The sequence below is a fragment of the Malaclemys terrapin genome, chromosome 1, assembly GCF_027887155.1.
Source record: "Malaclemys terrapin pileata isolate rMalTer1 chromosome 1, rMalTer1.hap1, whole genome shotgun sequence".
Classification (NCBI taxonomy): domain Eukaryota; kingdom Metazoa; phylum Chordata; order Testudines; family Emydidae; genus Malaclemys; species Malaclemys terrapin.
The window spans coordinates 91,940,723-91,965,163 of NC_071505.1; the positions used below are offsets into that span (position 1 = coordinate 91,940,723).

A 24,441-nucleotide genomic window follows, 5' to 3' on the forward strand; every position below is an offset into this window, starting at 1 on the left:
TGGAAATCCAAAAAGCAGCCAATAATTGAAGACTAGAGCACAGACATAATAAGCTTGGCGACCACAGAAAGGATTGTATACTGTAACAGAAATACCCAAGAAAAAATTCTCAGATATTGGATGCTTTCCTGTAAGTATCTGAATGATCCTATTAACTACATGGGCCCCCTCCTCACCATCTCTATCCCCGTCTTCTGAATTTTGCTTCTATTCTTTACCTTATTCTAATAATTTTACTTTTAACTAGTTGGATTTTTATAAACAAAGTTGTTTATGTAAATTGTGTAATACAAATGATTTATAATTTAATTGTTCATATTATATGATTAAATATTTCAGGTAATAGTTAAGATTAGGTAGCAAATGGTTAATATATTATGAGAAATTTTTTTATAGTTTGTATGTTTTTCTGTGTGTGGATATTTTAAAAATTTAATAAAGAGTTAATAGAAAAAACTAAAAATGTACATCTTGACTAAGTGACAACTAAGAATATGATCACTGCCAACAGGAATTTGAAGGGAGCAGACAGCAAGGAAGAAGAATGGTTCACTGTAAGCACAAGAGGGCATGAATTGGATTAATTGAATTCAACTGACCCAAGAGGAAATTCAGGATGGCTATCAGGAGCTATTTCCTAACCGCAAGGCCTATTAGATCACTCTTTGGAAATTACTGAAACTCCACTGCTTGTGACATTTAAAACTAGCCAGGGCAGTGGTATGGAGAATAAACTGTATGGAGAAATCTTGCATTAGCTGAATAAGAAGGCAGACAAGATGTAACATAATAGATTTCCTCCCCAACCCTCCCAAGAAACTTCTCAGTTTCATGATTCTGTCTTCCATTCACAATAAGTTACTTGAACACAGAAATCTGATCTACTTTTAAATACTGTTGTACTGATGGGGATATATACTTAAGTCCACCTATCCAGTGAAGTCTCCATTTCTTGTGACAATTTCCAGAAGATTAAAAAACAAACAAACCCAAGATTGAGTGCTCCCCCTGCTGGATCTCTGGCAATGGTTCAGTAACTATTCCCAGGACTATGCTTGATATCACTCACACACACACACACACACACACACACACACACACACACACACACACACACACACACACACACACACACACACACACACACACACACACTAAGCTGAGCAAAAACAAGAGACCGGGGGTTGATAGGAGAGGGGGATGAAGTCACACTGGCACTTTTGTAGTTCTGATGTTCAAGGACAGCGATGACATACAAGCTACTGCAGAGCTCAGTGATCTTCCAAATAGAGCAATTAAATGATTAGCTTCTTTTAATCAAGAAGGCTTAGGGTACACACAAAATTTGGGTTGGAATGGATTACAATGATTAAATACTTGTTTAATGTGTATATAAAACACACTCATCACAGTCTCTGAGCACATATACAATACTTAAGTGACCCACATCTCTTGTTAACTAATGCTAACATCAAGACTCCCATGAAATAAGCCAAGTATATGCATCTTCCAGTCACATTTTTTCCAGGCAAAAGCTCTTTCACAACAGCTTGGGGAAAAATAATCCAAGTTTCAGATCTGTCATAATCAAGAACAAAAATAGAGATCAGTCTGAAAAGATCATGTGCCCTATTGCAGCATCTGAGACATCTCTTCATTCACCCGTTTCCTCGACAGCAGTAAAGAATACACAGCTTTTTGTGCTCCTCTGACAATATGCAAGGCAGACAGAGGCGGCACTAGGATTTTAGTTAAATAAATTCTGCTGACTGGCCTCACTGGCTTCTTTATTTCCATCTATGTACCCTGACTGAGACTTGGGGTAGGTCTACGCTACCCGCCTGAATCGGTGGGTAGAAATTGATCCCTGAATCGCCACTTCTACTCCACCAGCGGAGGTAGGAGTAAGCGCCGTCAACAGGGGAGCGGTCTACTCCACCAGCGGAGATCGATTTGCTGCTGTCCTCACAGCGGGGTAAATCGGCTCCGATACGTCGAATTCAGCTACGCTATTCACGTAGCTGAATTTGCGTATCTTAAATTGACCCCCCTCCTCCTCCCGTAGTGAGGACGTAGCGTGAGAGGTTCTCCTCAGGGCATCCTAAACCTCTCCCTTACTGAGGCAGAGAAATAACACAATGGCAGTTTAAACTGTGTCAGCTCCCAGCCACACCAATCTGCCCCCCTCACCAGCAGACTCCAGGAGACTCTGCCAGTCTTAATCTCTTTGCAGGTAACATTCAGTGAATCACAGTTCCCCAGAGATCTGTCTCTGCAGTGTCCAGTCCATTCTCACTAGCCACTCACAGAAATGATTTAGTTTGCTTCCTTCAAAGAGATAGCTTACACACCAGCACTCACCAAACACACACTCTTTACCTTAATATGACAGCACTGAGATATTCTTAGTTTTACTATAAACTAAGTTTATTAATAAATAGAACAGAGATTTAAGTGATACTAAGCAGAGAAAACAAGGAAATGGTTACAAACAAAACAAAACATACTTTTCAGTGTCCAAGACTCAATTTTAGCAAGCTATAATCTTTGTCTAAACAGCTTTCTCACTTACATCAAGCTGCCAGCATCTTCAGCCCTTTCGGCAGGAGGAAGCAAAGTTAACAGAATCAGAGACTGTTATCCCCTTTGTTCTCTATGTGATGGATAAATATGTCTTTTTGCTCTCCTTATGTTTCCCAAAGTCTATGGTCGTTACCTGAAGAGCCAAGAAACCTTCCTGGGGGTTCAGACTTATGTGTCCCTTGATGTACTCACCACGCTGTGTCCTCCACCACTTGTTAGCTCGATTGCTTTGTTTACCTTATATGTAAATGTACTTGCATTGTCATCTGCCTGTAATCAAGCCAGGCAGAACCACATTCCTTTGTCTAAGGCAGATTTGTTTATTCATTGCTTCCAAAACATATTTCAATAACACAATAATAAATATTCTGACCACAGTGTGTTGAGTGTGCCCTTTGCCAGTTAGCATAAAGGGACTCTTAGGGTCACACTTGGATTGATGCTTTCTTCACTCTTCTTCAGGAGTGATTTCCTATGCAACAAGGACATTAGATCTGGGTACGAAGTGTCAGAACCTTCCCAGTCTCGGCTGTCCCACACCACTTCCACTAGTGGAAAAATAAGATTTAAATCAAGGTCCATAGTGTAAAGTCCTGAGAGTTAACAACTGCCATCCCTGGCAGCAGCAAATTAACCCACATCTCCAGCAACATTCTTGTCCAGGTCTTGATTCCTTTTCAATAAACCATATTCTCAAGAGCAACAGAGAGATACTGTCATTATAGAACAATCCAGTCTCCTGACAGTAGCCAATGCCAGATGTACCACAGAAAAGGCATACGCCTTTCATGATACAGAATGTTGTGCAAACTTATAACATGGGAGAAAGATTTCCTGATTCCTGCTAGTGATCTGCTTATGCCCTAAAACAGGGTCCATTGATTTAAATCAGCAATTTAAGTCACCAAGTAGAAAGTCTCCATTTAAATTATCAACTTTAATCAACTTTTTTGTTTGTACTTCTGTTATTTTCTAAAGAAAGGTGCATTCTCACTGGTTGATACAGCCATTAAAACATGTTGATTTACAACTAAATAGAGACTTTACACTATGTTCAGTACATCTTTTTGCTACCTAGGAGGGCGCACTATAGCTATATGTGTTTATTTAAGCAAAACTTAAATATTTTCAGATTCTTATTATACATTTTTAGTATGTTAGAAAATAGTAAATGATACATTGCTTATTTACTAGATGCTTAACTTTTTGCTCATGATTTGTGTCAAGCTGCATTAGGATTGTAACTGGTTTAATTAAACAAACAGCATATACAATTTAAATAAATAAAACCTTAAATGTTTTGGATACATAATCTTCTCTTATCAAAACAAGTTTCACATTTACAACCAAATGAGGTATTAAAGGAATAGAGGGATTAATTGTAGCCAGTGAATTAAGCTGGAGTATTTCAAGTCAGCCTGGGGAAATTTTCAAATACACCAAAGTGTAAGTGACTGGAGATTAAATTACTACTCGCCTTAGGCCTTGTCTACACTACACAGTTTTGTTGAGGAAAGTCAGCTTTTTGTTGACAAAACAGTGGATGGGTACTCACCAAAATGCTCCTCCTGCCAATGTAACTCCCCTGCTATGCTGACATAATAAAACCACCTCAACTAGAGGCTTATGTAGGTGTAGTTAAGTCGGTGTGGTTAAGGCGATGCAGTGTCTGCATTCCTTAGATCAGCTGTTAGCTGTCATTCTTGTTAATTTCATGGTGGAGCCCCAGGGGGCTTCCCCCCTGCTCCCAGCGGGGAATGGGGAGGTGAGAAATCCCCAGCAGCTTTCCTCCCACTCCTGGTGAGGAACGGGGAGGCGGCAACCTGTCTGGAGCCTGTAGGGTGTCCAGGCTCTCAGATTCCCACACTGCCCCTCTTATGTCGGTGGAAGTGCTCCTGGTGAAGACGCGCACCACTCATCCGAGAAGGGTAGTGTGGACATCAGCCATCGCAGTAATTAATGCGGTGGCTGTACGTCAACCTAACATAGGTCGACTTATCTTTGTAGTATAGAGAAAGCAGATTGTCTCATTTTCAAGAGACTTAGGCTAAGTTACTTAGGCTGTCCTTCAAAGTTTTTTTTTAAACTAGTAAATTTTATGTCCCTCCATCTTAATTTTTATTCCTAGACTGGAAGAGAAAGACCATTTTTTCTGCTTTTTCAACTCCCAATCAATTTCAACTTTGAATGAATTAGTCCAAATGAAGAACATATTCTCTCTATGCCTGCAAAAGAGGCTACTGGTGTCAAAAGCTGGTTTAGCACTTCAACAAACGCTGGCTCCAGGTGCTTAGCTAGTGCCTTCCACCAGTTCAGTGGTGTGACTTTCTTTAAAACATCATCAAACGTGTACTGCTTGAATGGTTCATTTCCAGCCCTGAAATTTATTATGGTTGGCAAGATTGATGGGTGATTATTCAATGCTCATGTCATAGCAGCATCTTCTTCAGCAGCTTGGCATCTACCTGGTACTCTCGGTTCAGAATACTGGCAAGAAAATGAGGTGGAGTAAGTGCTTGATCCATCCGATTATTTTACTGCCTAAAATTTAATTTTGGTGCTGGGTATTTCTTTTATCAATATCTCAAACTTCTTTCCAAATTTTAACAGCATTAGCAATTCAGCAGCAATCTTTCTGTAGTTCGTCCAAGGCTATGAAAATAGGTTTCAGTATATTTATCATATCTTCTACATTTCCGTTTAGTCCGATGTTGAATACTCTGGCTGTGAGAGTTCCATTTATTTTGTCTCAATTTTCTTCACAAATTATCTTCAGAATAGGCTAGTTCTAAATAAACAGCTCAAAACAGTCAACCACTGACTTCCATCATACATCTTGAGTGAGAATTAGTTTAAATACATCTATTCTCTTCAGTGAAGCTGGAGGAAAGTGGTTGTTATGGAAGCATTTCACAACTTTAACTACTTTTTCCTTTATTCCTGCAGTTGTACTCAACTCTTTAGATAAAAGATGCATCAAATGAGCACTGCACACTCATATGTTGTAAGTTTCAGGTTCCCATCACTATCTTCTAGATTTCTTCTCATCTTTGCTACATTTGCCTCATTGCCCATGACAAAGCTACATACCTGACATTTGAATTTTTGTTCATAGTTTGCTATAGCTTTTACTGCCAGTTCTTTTAAGTATTCCGCGGCGTGGGCATTTCCTGTTGTATCAATTGTTTCTGTAAGAGACAACCGTATCTCTGTTATCACATAAGCACATATTATTGGAGCACTGTGTACACTGTTCCACACATCAGGACTCAGATTAACAAATTTCCCCATCATTGTTTTTTGCACACTGTTCAATTTTCTTCTCCCAACAACCTTTCAGCAATGTCTGCTCTGCTAGATGGAGTGTACCATATTTGTAATGATTGAACCATGTCAATGAAATATTTGTTCTGAACAACATGAAAGGAAGAACTGTGCAATCTTTTCATTTATGGAGTCTTCCTGGAATTTGCTGGTCCTGATTGCAATTCATGCCTTTCTTAACTGGATTATGATGAAGAAAGCTTGTTTTGATGCAGTTAATTTACTGTCTGAAGTATGTTTAGTTGCAGTACTGCTGGTGGTATCAGCAGATGACTCTGATGTTGTGGACATTGCAAATGATGGACATTCACAACTCCTTATGTCTAAGCAGGGACCCTGCAACAACAGGTAAAAAAGTCCCCCTCAGTCACTGGTTATTACTCAGGGCATTGCTTTAAAAAGATTGTAAATGAAAGATTTTCTCCTACTGCAGCTGACTGTACCACTGTTTAAATGGTATTTATTTCTAAACTCAGTTTTATAGGGCAAACAATTAGTAAATTATAAGGATAATCTTAATCTATTGTTGTGACGTTATTGACATAAACTGGGACCATATAGATCAATGTTGCAACCAAGGTCCTATAGTGGCACCCAAATCTTGTATAAAGGGGGTCAAATGGGGTGTCTAGGACAAGGTTATGGTTTACTGGTTATGATTATGCTGTCTATATGTGTGTATCAGTTTTGTAGTCGAAGTTATGAATAATGGCTCTATACTGTCTGTATGGCAAACTTATGCTATGCTTCTGGGTGACATCCCAGACAAGCTGAGATTAGCTCTGCCTAGCCTGCTTGATGGCCCATTAAGGACCATCAGCTATACAATGGACCCATTGAGAGAAGGCAGATACGCCTTGTACCTCAGCAAAGTATGCAGGGACTGGCCCATGTGACTCCAGACTCCATTTTGCTGTAATTTTCCACAGTAAGAACAAAGAGGTGTTCTTACACCTGGAAAAGACTATATAAGGCTAATGCCTGATCTCCATCTTGTCTTCAATCCTGCTTCTTACCTCTGGAGGAACTTTGCTACAAACTGAAGCTCTGAACAAAGGACTGAGTGACCCATCCCAGCGGGGGATGTATTCCAGAGACTTGATTTGAACCTGCAGTTTATTCCATCGCTGCTGCAAGCCTGAACCGAGAACTTTGCCATTACTGTATGTAATTGATTCCATTTAACCAATTCTAACTCTCATCTCTATCTTTTTCCTTTTATGAATAAACCTTTAGATTTTAGATTCTAAAGGATTGGCAGCAGCGTGATTTGTGGGTAAGACCTGATTTGTATATTGACCTGGGTCTGGGGCTTGGTCCTTTGGGATCAGGAGAACCTTTTTCTTTTACTGGGGTATTGGTTTTCATAACCATTTGTCCCCATAACGAGTGGCACTGGTGGGAGTACTGGGAAACTGGAGTGTCTAAGGAGATTGCTTGTGAGACTTGCAGTTAGCCAGTGGGGTGAGACCGAAGTCCTCCTAGTCTGGCTGGTTTGGTTTGCCTTAGAGGTGGAAAAACCCCAGCCTTGGGCTGTAACTGCCCTATTTTAGCAATTTGTCCTGAGTTGGCACTCTCAGTTGGGTTCCGCCAGAACAGCATTGTCACAATTGTGACAAAGTTTCTCCTCTATCTTGGTGGGTCCTGCACTTTTGGGCGGATTTTCTTGCCTCAGAGATTCACCATGTGGGTTGAGGAACAGCCCAGAGACCTTCCCTCTGGTAGAACCCACAGTCCAGGTCAATTGGGAGGTTTGGGGGGAACCCGGGCCCGCCCTCTACTCCGGGTTCCAACTCAGGGCCCTGTGGACTGCAGCTGTCTATAGTGCCTCCTGTAACAGCTGCACAACAGCTACAACTCCCTGGGCTACCTTCCCCATGGCCTCCTCCCAACACCTTCTTTAGCCTCACCACAGGACCATCCTCCTGATGTCTGTTAATACTTATACTCCTCAGTCCTCTAGCAGCACATCCTCTCACTCCCAGCTCCTTACACCCACACCTCACTAACTGGAGTGAGAGCCTTTTTATACCAGGTGTCCTGATTAGCCAGTCTGTCCTAATTGATTCTAGCAGCTTCTTCTTAATTGGTTCCAGGTGTCCTAATTAGCCTGCCTGCCTTAACTGGTTCCAGCAAGTTCCTGCTTGTTCTGGAACTGCCCCTGTTACCTTACCCAGGGAAAAGGGATCTACTTAATCTGGGACTAATATATCTGCCTTCTACCACTCTTCTGTAGCCATCTGGCTTGACCCTGTCACACTATTTAAACCCTTATCTCTAGCAACATACCAAACAACTTAGAGAAAAAACATATTTTAAATGTTAAAATTCATAAATGCCTAATAAAACTTTACTTTTAAAGAGGAAATCTTCACCTAGGATATTTGATTATACGGAGCAATAAAAATCCTTTCTAAAGTCCAGTAGTAATAGTAAAAATGTAATTGACACACTCCCACAACAAACTAACATATCAGTTACATTTTGAACAAACATTTTGAAATTCACAAGTAATTCACCAAAACCATAAATTTATGACAATAATCTAAGTTATCATTATTATCATAGTGTGACATGGAAGACAGCCCATAAAAATGGTGCAAAAATAAGTTTACTAACCAGCTGATCCAGATTGTTCAGGCACATCATCTTCAAAGTCACTGTCTTCTGAGGAGCAATTTTCATAATGTTGTTTCATTCTGGCAACCAGGCCTTGCATCTCTGTTGCACCATTCACAGTTGCCATGAGTTATTTTTTTACCCAGAAGTACAGGAATTTCTTGAATATATTCCCAAATAGGTTCTTTTTTACAACTTGCAGCCATGGCAGTTTTTTCCCTTCCAGTTCCTAGGTGTTGAAATCAACACTAGAAGCTACATTCTAAAGCAGGCCTGCACAACTCGTAAAGCGGCGAGGGCCATATTACTCCAAAGCAAACAACTGAGGGACGAAACCCCCCAAGCGCCGCCCAGCCCCCCCAAAACAAACCACCACCACCCCCAGCACCGCCCACCCCACGGAAACAACCTCCCCAGCGCCGCCGAACCCCCGCCACCCCGCGCGCGCCATCTGCTCCACGGAATTAAACCCTCTTCCCCAGCGCCGCCCCACCGAAACAGCAGTATTGAACCTCGGTAATATGTTATAGCAGCCCCTAAGATAGTATAATTAAGGTAAAAGAAAAATGTCTTTTTGCTAGAAGTAGAATAAGATCTTCCCCCCCACTTTGTAATCGATTGCCCTGTTGAATGAATGAGGTGTGAATGCGGAAGGCGTGGAAGGCAGGCACCTCTGGACAGCTGCAACGCTTGGAGAGGGCAGGGCCAGCTCTAGGATTTTTGCCGCCCCAAGCAAAAAAATTTTTGGCCGCCTCCCCTTTCTTTTTCGTGCCCCCGGCCCCACCCCAACTCCACCCCTTCCCCAAATCCCCAGCACCGCCTCCTCCCCTGGCGTGCCGCATTTCTCGCCCCCATTGCTTCCTACGGGCCCCCCATGATGTCCCACCCTAGCTCACCTCCACTCCGCCTACTCCCCCGGGCATGCCGCCGCTCCGCTTCTCCCCCGTCCCTCTCAGGCGAGGGAGGGCGGAGAAGTGGAGCAGCAGCGCGTTCGGGGGAGCAGGCGGAGCAGAGGTGAGCTAGAGTGGGGGGGCGCAGGAAGTAATGAGGGGGTTAGGGGAACCGCTCCCCACTCCAGCTCACCTCCGCTCCACCACCACCGCCTCCTCCGAGCGCCCCGCCGCTTGGCTTCTCCTCCCTCCCAGCCTTGCTGCGCAAAACAGCTGTTTCGCGCGCAGCAAGCCTGGTAGGGAGGGAGAAGAAGCGGAGCGGTGGCGGCGTGCTCAGGGGAGCAGGTGGAGGTGAGCTGGGGCAGCGAGGGCACTTTTTTCCCATGCCCCGGAGTCGGCACCTATGATGGCCGGCGCCAGAATGCCGCCCCTAGAAATGTGCCGCCCCAAGCACCTGCTTGTTTTGCTGGTGCCTGGAGCCGGCCCTGGGAGAGGGGATCGGAGCAAGACCAGATCAGTAGAACAGGTCAGCAACCGACTCACCACTCGCCTCCTCAGCTCCCTTGCCCCAGCTCGCCTACTCACCCCCCGCCACTGCCCGCTCACTCGCCTCCTCAGCCCTCCACCCTCCCGGCTCGCCTACTCATTCCCTGCCACTGCCCGCTCCCTCACCTACTCACCCCCTCTCCCTCACCCGCCGCTTGTCTACTCACCCCCCCTCCGCCCGCGGGCCGCACAGTGAGCCCATCTACTCAACCCCCGCGGGCCGCACAATGAGCCCATGTGGGCCGCATGTGGCCCCCGGGCCGCATGTTGTGCAGGCCTGTTCTAAAGAATGTTGCCCTTTCTTCCCAGTGTCCTGTTTCGACAAATGTTGCGCCTTTCTGGCTGCATATTCTGCTTCTTGTCACATATCTCCTCTACCCCACTCCTACCCCAGAAAAACAAAAGAACCAACAACAATCCAAGACTTCTGGTAACATAATCTGTTGCACTGCAGTATTTTACTTGTTTAGAGACAGACAGGGAGGCAGTTGAGAAGTTAATGGATTTCTGTTTGTATCTGTCCATGTGCACATGTAAGAAGAGAGAGCAAGGCCATTTACCCGAAGTGCCCAGAACTGTCTAGAAGCAAGGGCTGGTAGTTATTGGGCAGATCAGAGTATAAAATATTCATAGTTTGAGAACAGAGCTCAGGTGGGGAGAAGCTATAAAGTAGAGCTTGAAATCACTCCGATGGGTTCAGTGGATGAGCATGATGAGATACATGGTGGTGTCTCCTGGAGTCAGAGGCTAGGACCAATGCCTGTGATAACTTTGTCAGTCTCTTCACTCAGTAGCACAGCCCCCAGATCCCCCACAGGATCAAGCCCTTAATACAGTACATGACCTACTTTGCCATATTAACCTCAAAAGTTAACCCCCCGCCCCAATTCTTTCTTTATATAGAAAAGCAGTCTTTAACTCAAAGCTTTTGATAGAGGCTCATGGATTCAGCATATTAAATCTTCTATATTAAAAAGAAAAATAATTTAAACAAAAATCAAAAAATTAGATTTAAATAATTTAAAAAACCTTTAAGAAGAAGAAAAAAAAAAGCATTGATTTTTATCAACCCCGCCTTGAAACATGAAAATTGACAGGGCTTGTAGTTATAACTGCAGAAGCAAGTCTCATTCATATGAAGTCCTCTCTACATTAAGGAATTGAACAGCTGCCAGCAATAGGTTTTTCTGAACTGTTGTTGAAAACAGATTAAGTGACAGTATAGACAGAAAGTGTCACAGGAGCTTGGCATCCAAGCACAAGTTTGGTATAAGTCCCAACTATGCTTTCTGTAACAGTGGTTTTGTACCATTTACATTAGCAGTTACATTGTTACTAGCACAGGTTCAAATGGAGCAATTGCTGACAGCTGCGGTTCAATTGCCCAGTGTAAAAGGAGACCAGGCCTTAAGCATCTATCCCTTTTTTCAAACTCACTGCTGCTGGATCTTGAGACATAGGGTGGTGAACTCAACTGATCAGATGGCGGAGAAAATGTGAGACAGACCTGGCAGCACCAGCACCCTCCATCTAATGAGTAGACTCGGAAATTAAAGGAAAAGCTCTTGGGCTACTTACTGGTAGTGAGTGAAACCCAGGGTAGGTAAGTCAGCGTACTGCTCAGCAAAATCAGCCAGCCGGCTAATCACCGTGGCGAGCTGATGAGAGTGGGGGATGGGAGAAAACAGGCAGAGAGTCAGAAAAGGAATTGCAATGTAGAGAGAAGTTACAAGCTAACCTTGAACTGTCTTGGTACAGTGCTGACCCATGCTTAAGCATGATAGCGGTGGGGTAGGGATTAAAAAGCATATAACACCTTAACTGGCTCAATTTCTACAGCCACTAGGAGGCTTCATGTTTATTTGTCACTTGAGGTTGTATGCACAAGTTTTGCTCCCCATAAAACTTAGAGACACAGAAATGGTCACACCAGATTAGATCACAGGCCAGTCTAGTCTGTTTATCATCTCCACCAGCACCTGCTGGGCGAGTGATTAACCATTTAGTTCTCTCTTTTTCAGAACTGGGACAAGTAAAACGAAGCCACTTCTGGCACAACAGACCCTCCCACTTCCATACAGCCCCTCAGGAAGCAAGAGGCCTTGGGGGAGGCTGGGGAGAGACAAGAGATCACATGAAGCTAAGGACTGCTCACCCACTCCACAGTAGTCAGCCACTTTTTCCTGGGTGTCTAAGTCCCAGAGGAACTCCACCTCACCAGCATCCACCCAGAGACCAACTAGGATAAACATCATTCACCCAGAGGCCATCAGCTGTGTCCACCTGCAGGATGCTGCGCACACGACCTCTCTCTCACCTTGGGCAGCAGCAGGTTGAACCCATCGCGGAGAACAATCAGGTCCTGGAAGGAACGAGTAAAGAAAGTTCAGTTCAACTCTGCTTGACAGCCACCTGTTCACTCCCCTTTCTCGTTTGTGGGGGGGAGAAGTTCTAGCCTCTCTGAACACACAGCTGCCATGGATAATTAAACTGCTCTTCCCTCCCAAGGAATCTCTAAGAAAGAGCCTCTCCATTTCTCATCCTAAAACTCACACTTTCCTGAATCAAAATGCTGTATCAGAGGGACCTTCTTTAAGCCAAGGAGGACTGGATATTTGTCAGGGCCCATCAATGTCATTGCTTCTATATCAGCCAGAAGGGGTCCTGCAAAGCAACATGAATCCTGTTCAAACCCTCTTGGGTGGAAATCATGCTTTTGTAGAATTCCTAGTGCCCCAAGGGAATGAGACTAAATCCTAATCGCCCCACATGAAAGTGCAGGCACTACTTGCCACAGATCTACAGGGCTGTTTCAAGACTTCACTTCAAAAAGGCTGGCTGGCCCGGTAGAGCTTTCCTTTAACCTTCTCTGGCGCAATCAAATATAGCTGAGTCCAAATGGTATGGGAAAAGCAGCTACCAAGCTGCTAAAGTCCAGGCAAAATGCAGGACTGCCACAGGAGAAGAGCAAAAGTGCACTACGAGGTCTCGTCGAACAAAAGGAACAACAGTGGTTATGATGAGTTTGGGAGGGGTTGGGGAAGACAGCAACATGCTGGGGAATAACACTATTTTGTATTAGATTTGTACAGGCCACCCCGCAACCCTTGACAGAAGCAAATACTGAAGAGCAGGACATTATGTGTGTGTGTGTGGGGGGGGGGGGGGTATACAAGATTCCTATCCATTCTATTGACCCTGAATAGCTCTTCTCCTATTGGAACAATCCAGATTTTCCATACAACAATTGAAAGCTCATGATCTGCATATGTCAAAAGTGGCCTTGATTTCTCAAATCAGTGAACTGGTGACCAGCTGGCATGACCAACAGATCTCACAGACTTTTTTTCTTTGTGCAACTCACATGATTGTGAATTTCCCTAGTTTAAAGCAACAGATGACACACATGGGGCTTAGTAAGTGCTGTTGTTGGAGGATGGATCTTGCTTCATGCCAAAAAGAGTGCAGCATTGCTCTGCAGCTGTCAGTATGTTTAGGAGAACTAGAACTCCAGCCAACACTGACTAAAATAGTCTCTAGTGAGATTGGGACAGGGGGAATTAGCTCCAGAAGTAAAATTAAATAAAAAAAACTTTCAAAAAATTCTATTTGGAGATTTTATTTTTAAAAGTAAGTTTATTTTAAATTATCAAGAGCAGCATTTGGTGGGTTCGGTGCAGCTCTCTAGAGAACAAACTCTCTATTATTTTACCGTGTTATCGCCCACATAGCAGGAAGTGGCTCCAAGATGAATGATAGCAGCAGCTTTTGGACAACAGTGGGCAAAAGTATGCACGTGAGCCATCACATCATGACGCAACCTCTTCTCCTCCTCAGCTGCCATCTTGAAGTCTATGTTATCCAGGTTTGCTTCCATCTCTTGGATTTGATCATCTGTGATAGGCAGTCCCAGTGACTGAAGGGGAAAAAGAAAGCAAACACAAAAAAATCTCTCTCCCTCTGACAGAAAGAGCCCAAACCAAATGGAGACAGAAGCAACACACACTTTAGCCCCATGTAACTCTTCTTGGATTACTGTCAATTAGAGATTCTTGTGAGTAAAAGGCCACATTATGGGACTGTTGTAGCAAGTGATTTAGTTCAGGGGTTCTAAAACTTTTTCAATAGGGTAGCCTATATATTAGCGTCTCTTGGTCACCATTCCCTTCCGAAACACAATTACATAACATCTTTGTGACAATAGCAGCAATTACTTTCATGGAAAGGCACTTTCAGGAAAGTAATGTATTAGAGCTTCTCTTAACGGAGTTTAGTGGCTGGAAAGGAGAAGCACCACCATGTGAACTTGCCAGCAAAACTCTGCAGACCATCAGTTGTCCACAGTTTGGGAACCTTTGCTTTAAGTAAGTACCAAACCCTCTATTTTCTGTTGCTTGTAAATTTCTGAATTTTTTTCCTTCATAGACCTCATCTTAGCTCAAAACTAAAACGTCTCGGAAGTTGGGGTAAATCAATTCAGTCACTTCGCTTAGACAAGTGATGTAAACAGCACATTTTTCACTTGAAAAAAATATTGCTACACTTCGTTGTCCCCCCGCTCCCCGCCCTTAATTTACGTAAAACTGGAGTAGTAGATTTCAGACTGGCAAACTGTTAGTATTCCATGCGGAACAGCCACTAGGCTGTGCTTAAAAAAATATGGAAGTTATTTTAGAGGGACAGCTACTTAAAAAAATTACACTTGTTTGAAAAGTTATTTTACCTATGTTTTACAAGTAATACCTTAGAATACTATAGTTTAAAGATGTATAATTAGGCAGTTGGATTACCATTCTGTTTGTGTGCATCTTTCATACAGCAACAGGAGAAAATTAAAATGGGAAAATGTAATAAACCACAAGAGTTAGCAGGAACCCACAAAACTCACTAGCTGGCAAATTGATTCCATTCCTTTCAAGTTAAAGGTTTAAAGCTAGGTATTTGCACATGCGCATAAGTAACAGTGTGTTTCAATTGTGCAAAAGTGCATGTCCCACAGTCTGAACTGGCAGATGGTATTTTGCTATATTCCTTATTGTCTGGTCTACACAATTATGCTTTTGTACAAATCTCACAAACATGGAATTGTGTAAGTTATCAAGGTCAAGAAGATACCGTATATACTTGATCATAAGCCGGTTCGTTTATAAGCCAACCCCTGCAAGATGGATAAGTAAAAATGGAATTTTTTTATGACCCGTTCATAAGCCGACCCTATAATTTAGGGGTCGGCAAACTTTGGCTCCCGGCCCATCAGGATAAGCCGCTGGTGGTCCGAGATGGTTTGTTTACCTCGAGCGTCCGCAGGCCCCGGAGCTGCAGCTGCTTTGGAGGCAGGGGGGAGAGCAGCGTGGCCAGAAGTGGAGAGACTCTGGCCTCACCTCTTCCCTTCTGTCTCTGTGCTGCCTCTCCTTGCTCCCTCTGTTGGGGGAAGGGGCTGTGTCCCACTCTCCCTCTCTACACCCGTTCAGAAGCCAAACCCCGTCTCTGGTGCGTCCCTTTTTTACTAAAAAAAATTCGGCTTATGAATGAGTATATACGGTAGTTTCTCCTAATTTAACAGTACTTCAATTTTTATGCAAAATGGCACCTGCTGGCACTGTGCTGCAGCTCTCTCCTTTTGGTGAGAAAATTAATGCAACAAAATACACTGAATTCTCAACGTCAGTGCTGGATTAAACACATCTCAGGATAATCAAAAGATAAGGATTTGAGACCAACAATAACTCAGCCCCACTGCTCAGGCACCATATTTTTAGTCCAGTGGTTTTCAACCTTTCCCATCTGCGACCCAAAAATCCATCCACAGATTGGGACTCATCCAAATCCCACAACTCTTTGGGGCAGCAAAAGATTGTGGACCTGGAATCACAGCAAGAACTCAGCTGGTTTGCATGGAGGCACTAAACAGAGACGTCTGAGTGTTAGGAGGAGTTGCTGGTAGTGGATGATGCTCCGCCTGAGGATGCATCAAGCTCTGCACCTGGTGAAGGACTGAGAGGAAGGAAAGGACTGCAGTGGGAGAGCTGGGACAGGACAGAAATGGATCTGTGGCAGGGCAGCAGCTTGGAAGGAAGGAAATAACTTGGAATTACTTTAAGTCAAAGTTGCAGAAACTGTCTGAAGCCTGCATCCCAAAAAAAGGGAAAAAATTCATAAGGAAGGGATGCAAACCAAGCTGAATGAGCAAGGATCTCAAACAGGTTATTAGGAGAAAGCAGAAGCCTACAAATAATGGAAGATGGGATGGATCAGCAGGGAAAGATACCTGCTGAAGGTCAGAAAGTATAGAGAAAAAGTGAGAACTACCAAAAGCCAAGCAGAGTTGGATCTTGCAAAGGAAATTAAACCTACAGTAAAATGTTCTATAGCCATATAAATAAAAAGAAAACAAAGAAAGGAGTGGGACTGGCTAAACACTGAGGATGGGGTGGAGATTAAAGATAATCTAGGCATGGCCCAACACAATACTTTGCCTCAGTTTTTAATAAGGGTAATGAGGATCTTAGGAGTAGTAGCAGGGTGACTAATGGAAATGAGGATATGGAAGTAGAAATTGCCACATCTGAGATGGAAGTCAAACTCAAACAATTTAATGGGACTTGTCATAACTATAAAGGGAAGGGTAACAACCCTCCTGTATACAATACTATAAAATCCTTCCTGGCCAGAGGCACCAAAATCCTTTTACCTGTAAAGGGTTAAGAAGCTCAGGTAACCTGGCTGACACCTGACCCAAAGGACCAATAAGGGGACAAGATACTTTCAAATCTTGTTTGTGCTCTTTGTTTTCGTGGGTGCTCGCTCTTGGGACTAAGAGGGACCGGACATCAATCCATGCTCCCCAAACCTTTCTGAACAAGACTCTCAGCTCTACCATGTACTGGTCTGTGGATGCTGTACCCAAGGCAGGCCCTTTCGAAATTTTCTAAGGCGGCCTCAGTATCATTGCCTGCCTTGTAGGTGGGGAATTTTCTGGGATGGGAAGCGGTACCTGGAGGGGGTTGCTAGGGTTGTCTGGTATATCCTGCTTATCCCTTGCCCTCTCTAACTCCAGTTCATGCTTCCTTTCTCTTTCCCTCTCCTCCATCGCTCTCTTGTGGGCAGCCTCGATGGCTTTCTCTGCCTCCATAGCTCTCTGGTGGGCAGCCTCTTTGGCTTTCTCTTCTCTTTCAGCAGCTTCCTTCTTGAGTTTTTTTAATTCGATCAGTCTCTTATACTCCTTTTCTTTCTCCTGTGCTTCCAGTCTGGCCAGCTCTAGTTTATTAGCAGCATCACTGGTACTCATTTTCCTGCTTTCTTGTGCTGGGCCACACCCCCTCTGCAGTTCATTGAAACTGGGATGCACTCAGCTCAGGGGCTGCTTAGTTAACAGAGGGCTGGTCTACACTTAGTTCGGACTAAGGTACGCAAATTCAGCTACGTTAATAACGTAGCTGAATTCGAAGTACCTTACTCCGGACTTACCGCGGTCCAGACGCGGCCGGAAGTCTCCCCCCGTCGACGCCGCGTACTCCTCTCGGCGAGCTGGAGTACCGGCGTCGATTGTGAGCACTTCCGGGATCGATTTATCGAGTCTTAACCAGACGCGATAAATCGATCCCAGAACATCGATGGCGTGCCTCCGGACCAGCCGGTAAGTGAAGACTAGGCCAGAGACTTTCACAGCATTCAGTGTTCAGCCTTTCTGGGTTTAAATTAGCTATACCCAAGAATTAGAAAGAAAGAAAACAAACAAACAAAACAGAAACAACCCAGCTTGTGAATTCCTTTGCTACTATAACTTGACCCCTCTGCCTTCAGGCAGAGAAAAAAAAAAAAAAAAAAAAAAACTCTAACAAGAAAAATGTGTCCTTTTAAAGTCCTGTTGTGCTTTTGGTTAAAAAATGATCCCACCGCTCTGCCACCATGTCAAGGTTCCTTCCCCACTTTGAAATCTAGGGTACAGATGTGGGGACCCGCATGAAAGCCCCCTAAGCTTATGTCTACCAGCTTAGGTTAAAACCTGGTACACAGCCACCACCAAGAGATTTAACAAGAAACAGGGAAAGGACCACTTGGAGTTCCTCTTCCCCCAAAATATCCCCCCAAGCCCTTACACCCCCTTTCCTGGGGAGGCTTGGGAATAATATCCTAACCAATTGGTTACAAAGTGATCAAAGACCCAAACCCCTGGGTCTTTGGACAATGGAAAAATCAGTCAGGTTCTTAAAAGAAGGATTTTATTAAAAAGAAAAAGTAAAAATCATCTCTGTAAGATCAGGATGGAAAATAACTTTAAGGGTAATCAGATTCAAAGAGCCCAGAGGAACCCCCTTCTAGCCTTAGTTTCAAAGTTACAGCAAAACAGGAATAAACCTCCCTCTAGCAAAGGGAACATTCACAAGTTGAGGAAAACAAAGAAACTAATACGCCTTGCCTGGCTATTACTTACAAGTTTGCAATATGAGAGACTTGTTCAGAAAGATTTGGAGAGTATGGATTGATATCCAGTCCCTCTTAGTCCCAAGAGCGAACACCCACGAAAACAAAGAGCACAAACAAGATTTGAAAGTATCTTGTCCCCTTATTGGTCAGGTGTCAGGCAGGTTACCTGAGCTTCTTAACCCTTTACAGGTAAAAGGATTTTGGTGCCTCTGGCCAGGAGGGATTTTATAGTATTGTATACAGAAGGGTTGTTACCCTTCCCTTTATAGTTATGACACACTAAACTGGGGGGCCTGGATAATCTCCACCCAAGAATATTTAAGGAACTGGCGCACAAAATTACAAACCCAATAGCAAGAATTTTTAATGAATCTATAAACTCGGGGGTTGTACCCTGTGACTCGAGAACTGCTAATACAGTACCTATTTTTAAGAAAGGGGGAAAATATGACCAGGAAACTAGATCATGCCAGACCAACCTGATCTCCAAGAAGATAATTGATTTTTTTTTTCGACAAAGGAAATGCAATAGTTCTGATCTATCTGGATTTCAGTAAATTTTCACATAGGAAATTATTAGTTAAACTGGAGAAGATGGGGATTAATATGAAAACTGAAAGGTGGATAAGGAACTAGCTAAATAGGGAACTAAAACAGGTCATGTGAAAGGTGAACTGTCAGGCTGGAGTGGAGCTCTTCAGGGATCGGTCTTGGGAGCAATCTTATTTAACATTTTTATTAATAACCTTGGCACAAAAAATGGAAGTGTGCTAATAAAATTTGCAGATAACACAAAGTTTGAAGGAATTGCCAATATGGAGGAGGACCAGAATATCATACAAGAAGATCTGGACGACCTTGAATGTTGGAGTAATAGAAATGGGATGAAACAGGGCCGCCAAGAGGATTCAGGGAGCCTGGGGTCTTCGGCGGTGGGGGCCCCGCCGCGGAAGGACCCGCCGCCGCAGATCGAGAGCAGAAGCTCCAGGAGCCCAGGCCCCACGAGAGTTTTCCGGGGCCCCCGGAGCGAGTGAAGGACCCCGCTCCAAGGGCCCCAAAAAACTCTCGTGGGGGCCCCTGTGGGGCCCGGGGCAAATTGCCCCACTTGCCCCCCCCCCCCCCCCCAGCGGCCCTGGGATGAAATTTAACAGTGGAAAGTACAAGATCATGGCACTTGGGACTAACAAGAATTTTTGCTATAAGCTGGCCATTTATCAATTGGAAGTGACAGAGGAGGAGAAAGACTTGGGCGTACTGGTTGATCAGAGGATGACTATGAGCCACCAATGTGATGCAGCCAGCTGTGTAAAAGGCTAATGCACTCCTAGGATGCATCAGGCAAAGTATTTCCAGTAGAGACAGGGAAGTTTTAGTACCATTATACAAAGCACTGAGACATCATCTGGAATACTGTGTGCAATTCTGGTCTCCTGTGTTTGAGAGAGATGAATTCAAATTGGAACAGGTACAGAGAAGAGTTACTAGGATGATCAGAGAAATGGAAATCTACCTTATGAGACGAGACTCAAAGACCTTGGCTTGTTTAACCTAACCAAAAGAAGGCTGAGGGGAGATATAGTTGCTCTCTCTAAATACATCAGAGGGATAAATACCAGGAAGGGAAAGGAGTTATTTAAGTACCAATGTTGACACAAGAACAAATGGATATAAACTGGCCATTGACAAGTTTAAGTTTGAAATTAGATGAAAGTTTCTAACCATCAGAAGAGTGAACTTCTGGGACAGGCTTCCACGGGCATCAGTGGGGGCAAAAAACCTAACTGGCTTCAAGACTGAGCTTGATGATGGTATGCTGAGACTGCCTACAATGGCACGAAGCTGACCCGCAACTGCTGGAAGCAAATATCTCCAATGGCTGGTAATGGGACACTAGATGGGGAGGACTCAGTTACTACAGAGAATTCTTTCCCAGGTGTCTGGCTGGTGGGTCTTGCCCACATGCTCAGGGTCTAACTGATTGCCATATTTGGGGTCAGGAAGGAATTTTCCTCCAGGTCAGATTGGCTGAGATACTTGGAGGGGGAGGGGTTGCCTTCCTCTGCATCAAGGGGCATAGATCACTTGCAGGCTTAAACTAATGCAATTGGTGGATTCTCTGTAACTTGAAGTCTTTAAATCATGATTTGAGGACTTCAATAAATTAACCAGATGTTCCGAGTCTATTACAGGAGTGGGTGGGTGAGGTTCTGTGGCCTGCAATGTGCAGGACGTCAAATTAATTAACATAAAAGCCCCTTCTGGCCTTAAAGTCTGTGAAAGAGGTTCTTTTTCATTTAGCCTTGCTTGGTTTCTAGAACTCCTGATTTTGCTAAATATGTTGTTGTTTCTCAACCCTAGGGTGTACCCTAGAGGACTCAAGCTTGCAATGCACTTTTGAGCCATTTCCCATAGATTGTGAAACTATATTTGACATAGAAAGTTAAGGGCATAATCTGTTATCTTGTTACACATAGTACCTTATTTGCAACCTAGCAGATGTAACTCAGATGTAGAAGCCTTAATTTTTTAATCAACTGACTTTTGTTCATTGAAAATCTGAAGATGTAATTTTTTTGCATTTAACAAATATGAATGTCAGAAACATGTCAAACCCCTAACTAGTCAGAAAGCTCCAATGGCACACAGCATTTTAAAAGTGGTTTTCTTTCCAGGAGGAGGAATCCAACTGGCTGAAGTGTTTTGAGATATGGGGATCTAGTATTATTGCACCCAGAGGGGAGAGATGGTGAGACAGAGGGATTTCCTGGAGAACCCATTAGCTAATTACTACCAAAATGGAACTAAAAACAATATGCTTCAGGAAGGGCAATAGCACCTTGAGTATCCAGACCCAACTAAAAAGTCACTTAGCCTCACAGTGCTGTCACCAAGACCAGGGCCGGCTCTGGCTTTTTTGCCGCCCCCGACAAAAAAGCCTCCCACCGCTCCCCGACCGGCCGGAGCGCCGGGGGGAGGGCGGCAAGCCCGGCCAGGGCCCCGCTCTCCCCGACTGGCCGGAGCGCCAGGGGGAGGGTGGCTAGCCCGGCCGGGGCCCTGCTCTCCCCGGTCGGCCAGAGCGCAGTGCTTACAACTTGTGGGGATCAAAGGGTGTGAGTTCAGTATCCTAAGGTTTGATTTCTGTTGTGAATATACTGACAAAGGTACCCTGGTGTGTTGTGTCTGCAGCTGCTGGTATTGTGGCCTTCAGAGGCTTTGTCTACACTGGAAATTTCATTGTCGTTCAGGGGTGTTAAGTGTCACCCCCCCTCCCCCAAATGACAAAAGTTTACCAATGAAAAATGCCGGTGTGAACAGCACTTTGTTGGCAGGAGAGCAACAAAGCTGCTGCCATTCGTGGGGGATGGAAGTTTTTTTGTTGGCAGGAGAGCTTTCTCCTGCCGACAAACAGCAGCTACACTGCGCATCTTTTAAAAGCACAGCTGTGGCAGCACAACTGTGGCACTAAAAGTGAGGTAGTGTAGACAAAGTCAGAGTCTCCTGCCCCACACACCTACAGAACAGCTAAGCCTGATAAGGAGGAAAAAGAAGAGGACTCAGGATGACATGTTCCAGAAGATGCTGCAAGCCTGTGCTGCATCAGAGAACGAGCCCAGGGCCTGGAGGATGACAGCATGGAGAAGGAAAGAGTGGAGAGGAGGAAGGCCCAGGAGTCCAAGCAGGACAAGGAAAGGGAGATGCATCAGGACATAATGGGGCTTCACAGGCAGCAAACAGACCTGCTGCAGATGCTGGTAGATCTGCTGGTCCAAGGATCCCAGGCTCACCTCCATCTGCAACCCATACACAACTCAATGTTGGGACCACCTTACAGCACCCCTCAACATTCCACATGGCATCAGGGACACTGTACTACCCCTACCAATCCAATTTGGGGGGACATTAAAGACAATCACAGCTGCACATGCACCGAACTGTGAAAGACACGGTTGGTGTATGTGTATCTGACTGTTCTTTCCCCTTCATAAGTTGTGTTCCCTTAATTTATTAAGTTCTATAAAGTTCTACTTTTTTTTTTCCTGGTTCATGATGCAGAATAAAATTCTGTTTTCTGGAACATAAATCAACTTTATTAGTTCACAACATATGCTGGCTTGTGCTGAACGTGTCTGACACCCACCAATTTACTGTTACTTCATTTTGTCACAGAACCCACAACATCATTCTCAGACAATATTAATAGGTGCATTGGCAATGTTATACTACTACACACACAGCACTCACTACAAGATTCATACCGGGCTGCAAAAGAGCAAGGCCAGGTAGAGCAACACACGCTACTCTGGCCCCCATTAAAATGGTCTTTCAAAGCCTCCCTGAGCCATACAGCTCTGTGCTGAGCTCTTCTTATAACCCTTGTATCTGGCTGTTCAAATTCAGCAGACAGCCATTCACTCCACCTCTGCCCTCCACCCTAGGGTAAACTTTTCCCCCTTTGCTTCACAGATATTATGCAGCACACAGCTGGAAGCTATAACCATTGGGATATTTTTTTCCACTGAGGTCTAATCTTTTAAGTAGACAATGCCTGCGACCCTTCAAACGACTAAAGACATGTTCAGCTGTCATTCTGCAGCTGCTGAGCCTGAAGCTGAAGCGCTCCTAGGTGCTGACGAGGTGGCTGGTGTATGGTTTCATGAGCCATGTTAGCAAAGGGTAGGCTGGGTCCCTGTAATCATTATTGGCATTTTAACATTCCCAGCGGTAGTCTGCTGGTGGGGAAAGTCCTTGCTTGGAGCTTTCTGAACAGGCCTGTGTTCTTAAAGAGCCGCGTTTCCCACACTTCACTTCCGCATCAGTTGTCTCCTGTTATAGGCACCTAACTAGAAATACTGCACATCTCCCATGATGGAGTGCAGAGGAAATTGCTTGTGATTGTGTCTAACAGTCTGCGACTGACAAATGACCGAGCTAACAAGTGCTGAGTGTAGCTTACTCCCACGCCACTTCCAGTCCAGGACTGACATCATAAGGCTGTAACTCCTCAGGAATGTGAACACATGGATAAAAATAACAGTCTCCCTCCTCCCAATGGGGCCAGAATACTCAAGATATCACAGGACAGAACTCCTACTCACTGGAAACAAAACTCTATTTTGAGAGGGCAGAAGAAAAAGGGAGAGCTGGCAGAGAGAAAGGAAGACAGGGAAACCCATAAGCACAAGGTTTGGGAATCCTCCAATTTAAACAAAACACCCTGCAGATATACACTACACAGTAAAAGTAACATATTTTAAATCACTTTTTAAAGTAGCACTCGGTCATATGACCAAACTGACATTGCTGTACAGTAACACAAGAAGTCAACAGAAGTAAGAGCCTGTAACAGTGTCAATTTAACTAAAATCACATTTGATTAAAAAATAAAAATAATGCACTAAACATAAAATAATCCAACTTTGCAGCAGTCATTGCTGCCGTTCTAAATTAAACTCACTACTTTCAAGCTTCCTATATTCTGAAAGAATGCTTAAATTAATTTCAAATTGGATTAAATAATTTCACAATCAACTGTTTATTGCTGAGTAGTATTATAAATTGACAAACTTAAATAACATTTTTGCCATCTCCAGCAGACATCTCCATTGTGGTACGTTATGGTTATCCTTTTAGTGTTTTCCTCAGAAAGTGATTCCCTCTTGTCTGTAAGTAGATTTTTTTTATATTTACTATAGCTTCTCGCTGTGTCTAGAGAGCTGATGGAGGAAGATGTAAGGTAGGGCAACCTCTGCCACTCTAGGCACTTGTCCCTTCACACCCTTCCAGTAAGCACAAAGACCCAGTGGATCTGGGATGGGCTCATTTTGAGTGTTGCGCAGAAACACAAGCCATTGGTTCACACAGTTCTGGTGAGGAGTGGGCAAAAGGTGGTAGCTTGCTATACTGATCAATGTTTTGTTGCATGGCTGGAATCTGCCTGTCAATACACATCTTTTGCTGGATGGACATCCAGAGGAGAGCGACAAAAATGGTTAAAAGTCTAAAAAACATGACCCATGCGGAGACTGAAAAAATTGGGTTTGTGTAGTCTGGA

At 44.0% G+C, this 24,441-nt stretch overlaps 1 protein-coding gene across 1 annotated transcript in view; it reads right to left on the minus strand.

Moving 5' to 3' along the window:
* The window catches only part of ADSL (adenylosuccinate lyase), a 47,304-nt gene that overhangs the window by 20,015 nt on the left and 2,848 nt on the right, over positions 1–24,441 (minus strand). Inside the window, exons 2-4 of the mRNA XM_054031171.1 lie at positions 13,675–13,878; positions 12,280–12,324; positions 11,541–11,620 (exon numbers count right to left, since the gene is read on the minus strand). Of these exons, the coding sequence (XP_053887146.1) occupies positions 11,541–11,620; positions 12,280–12,324; positions 13,675–13,878 (329 nt within the window). The remainder of the gene's footprint in view (positions 1–11,540; positions 11,621–12,279; positions 12,325–13,674; positions 13,879–24,441) is intronic.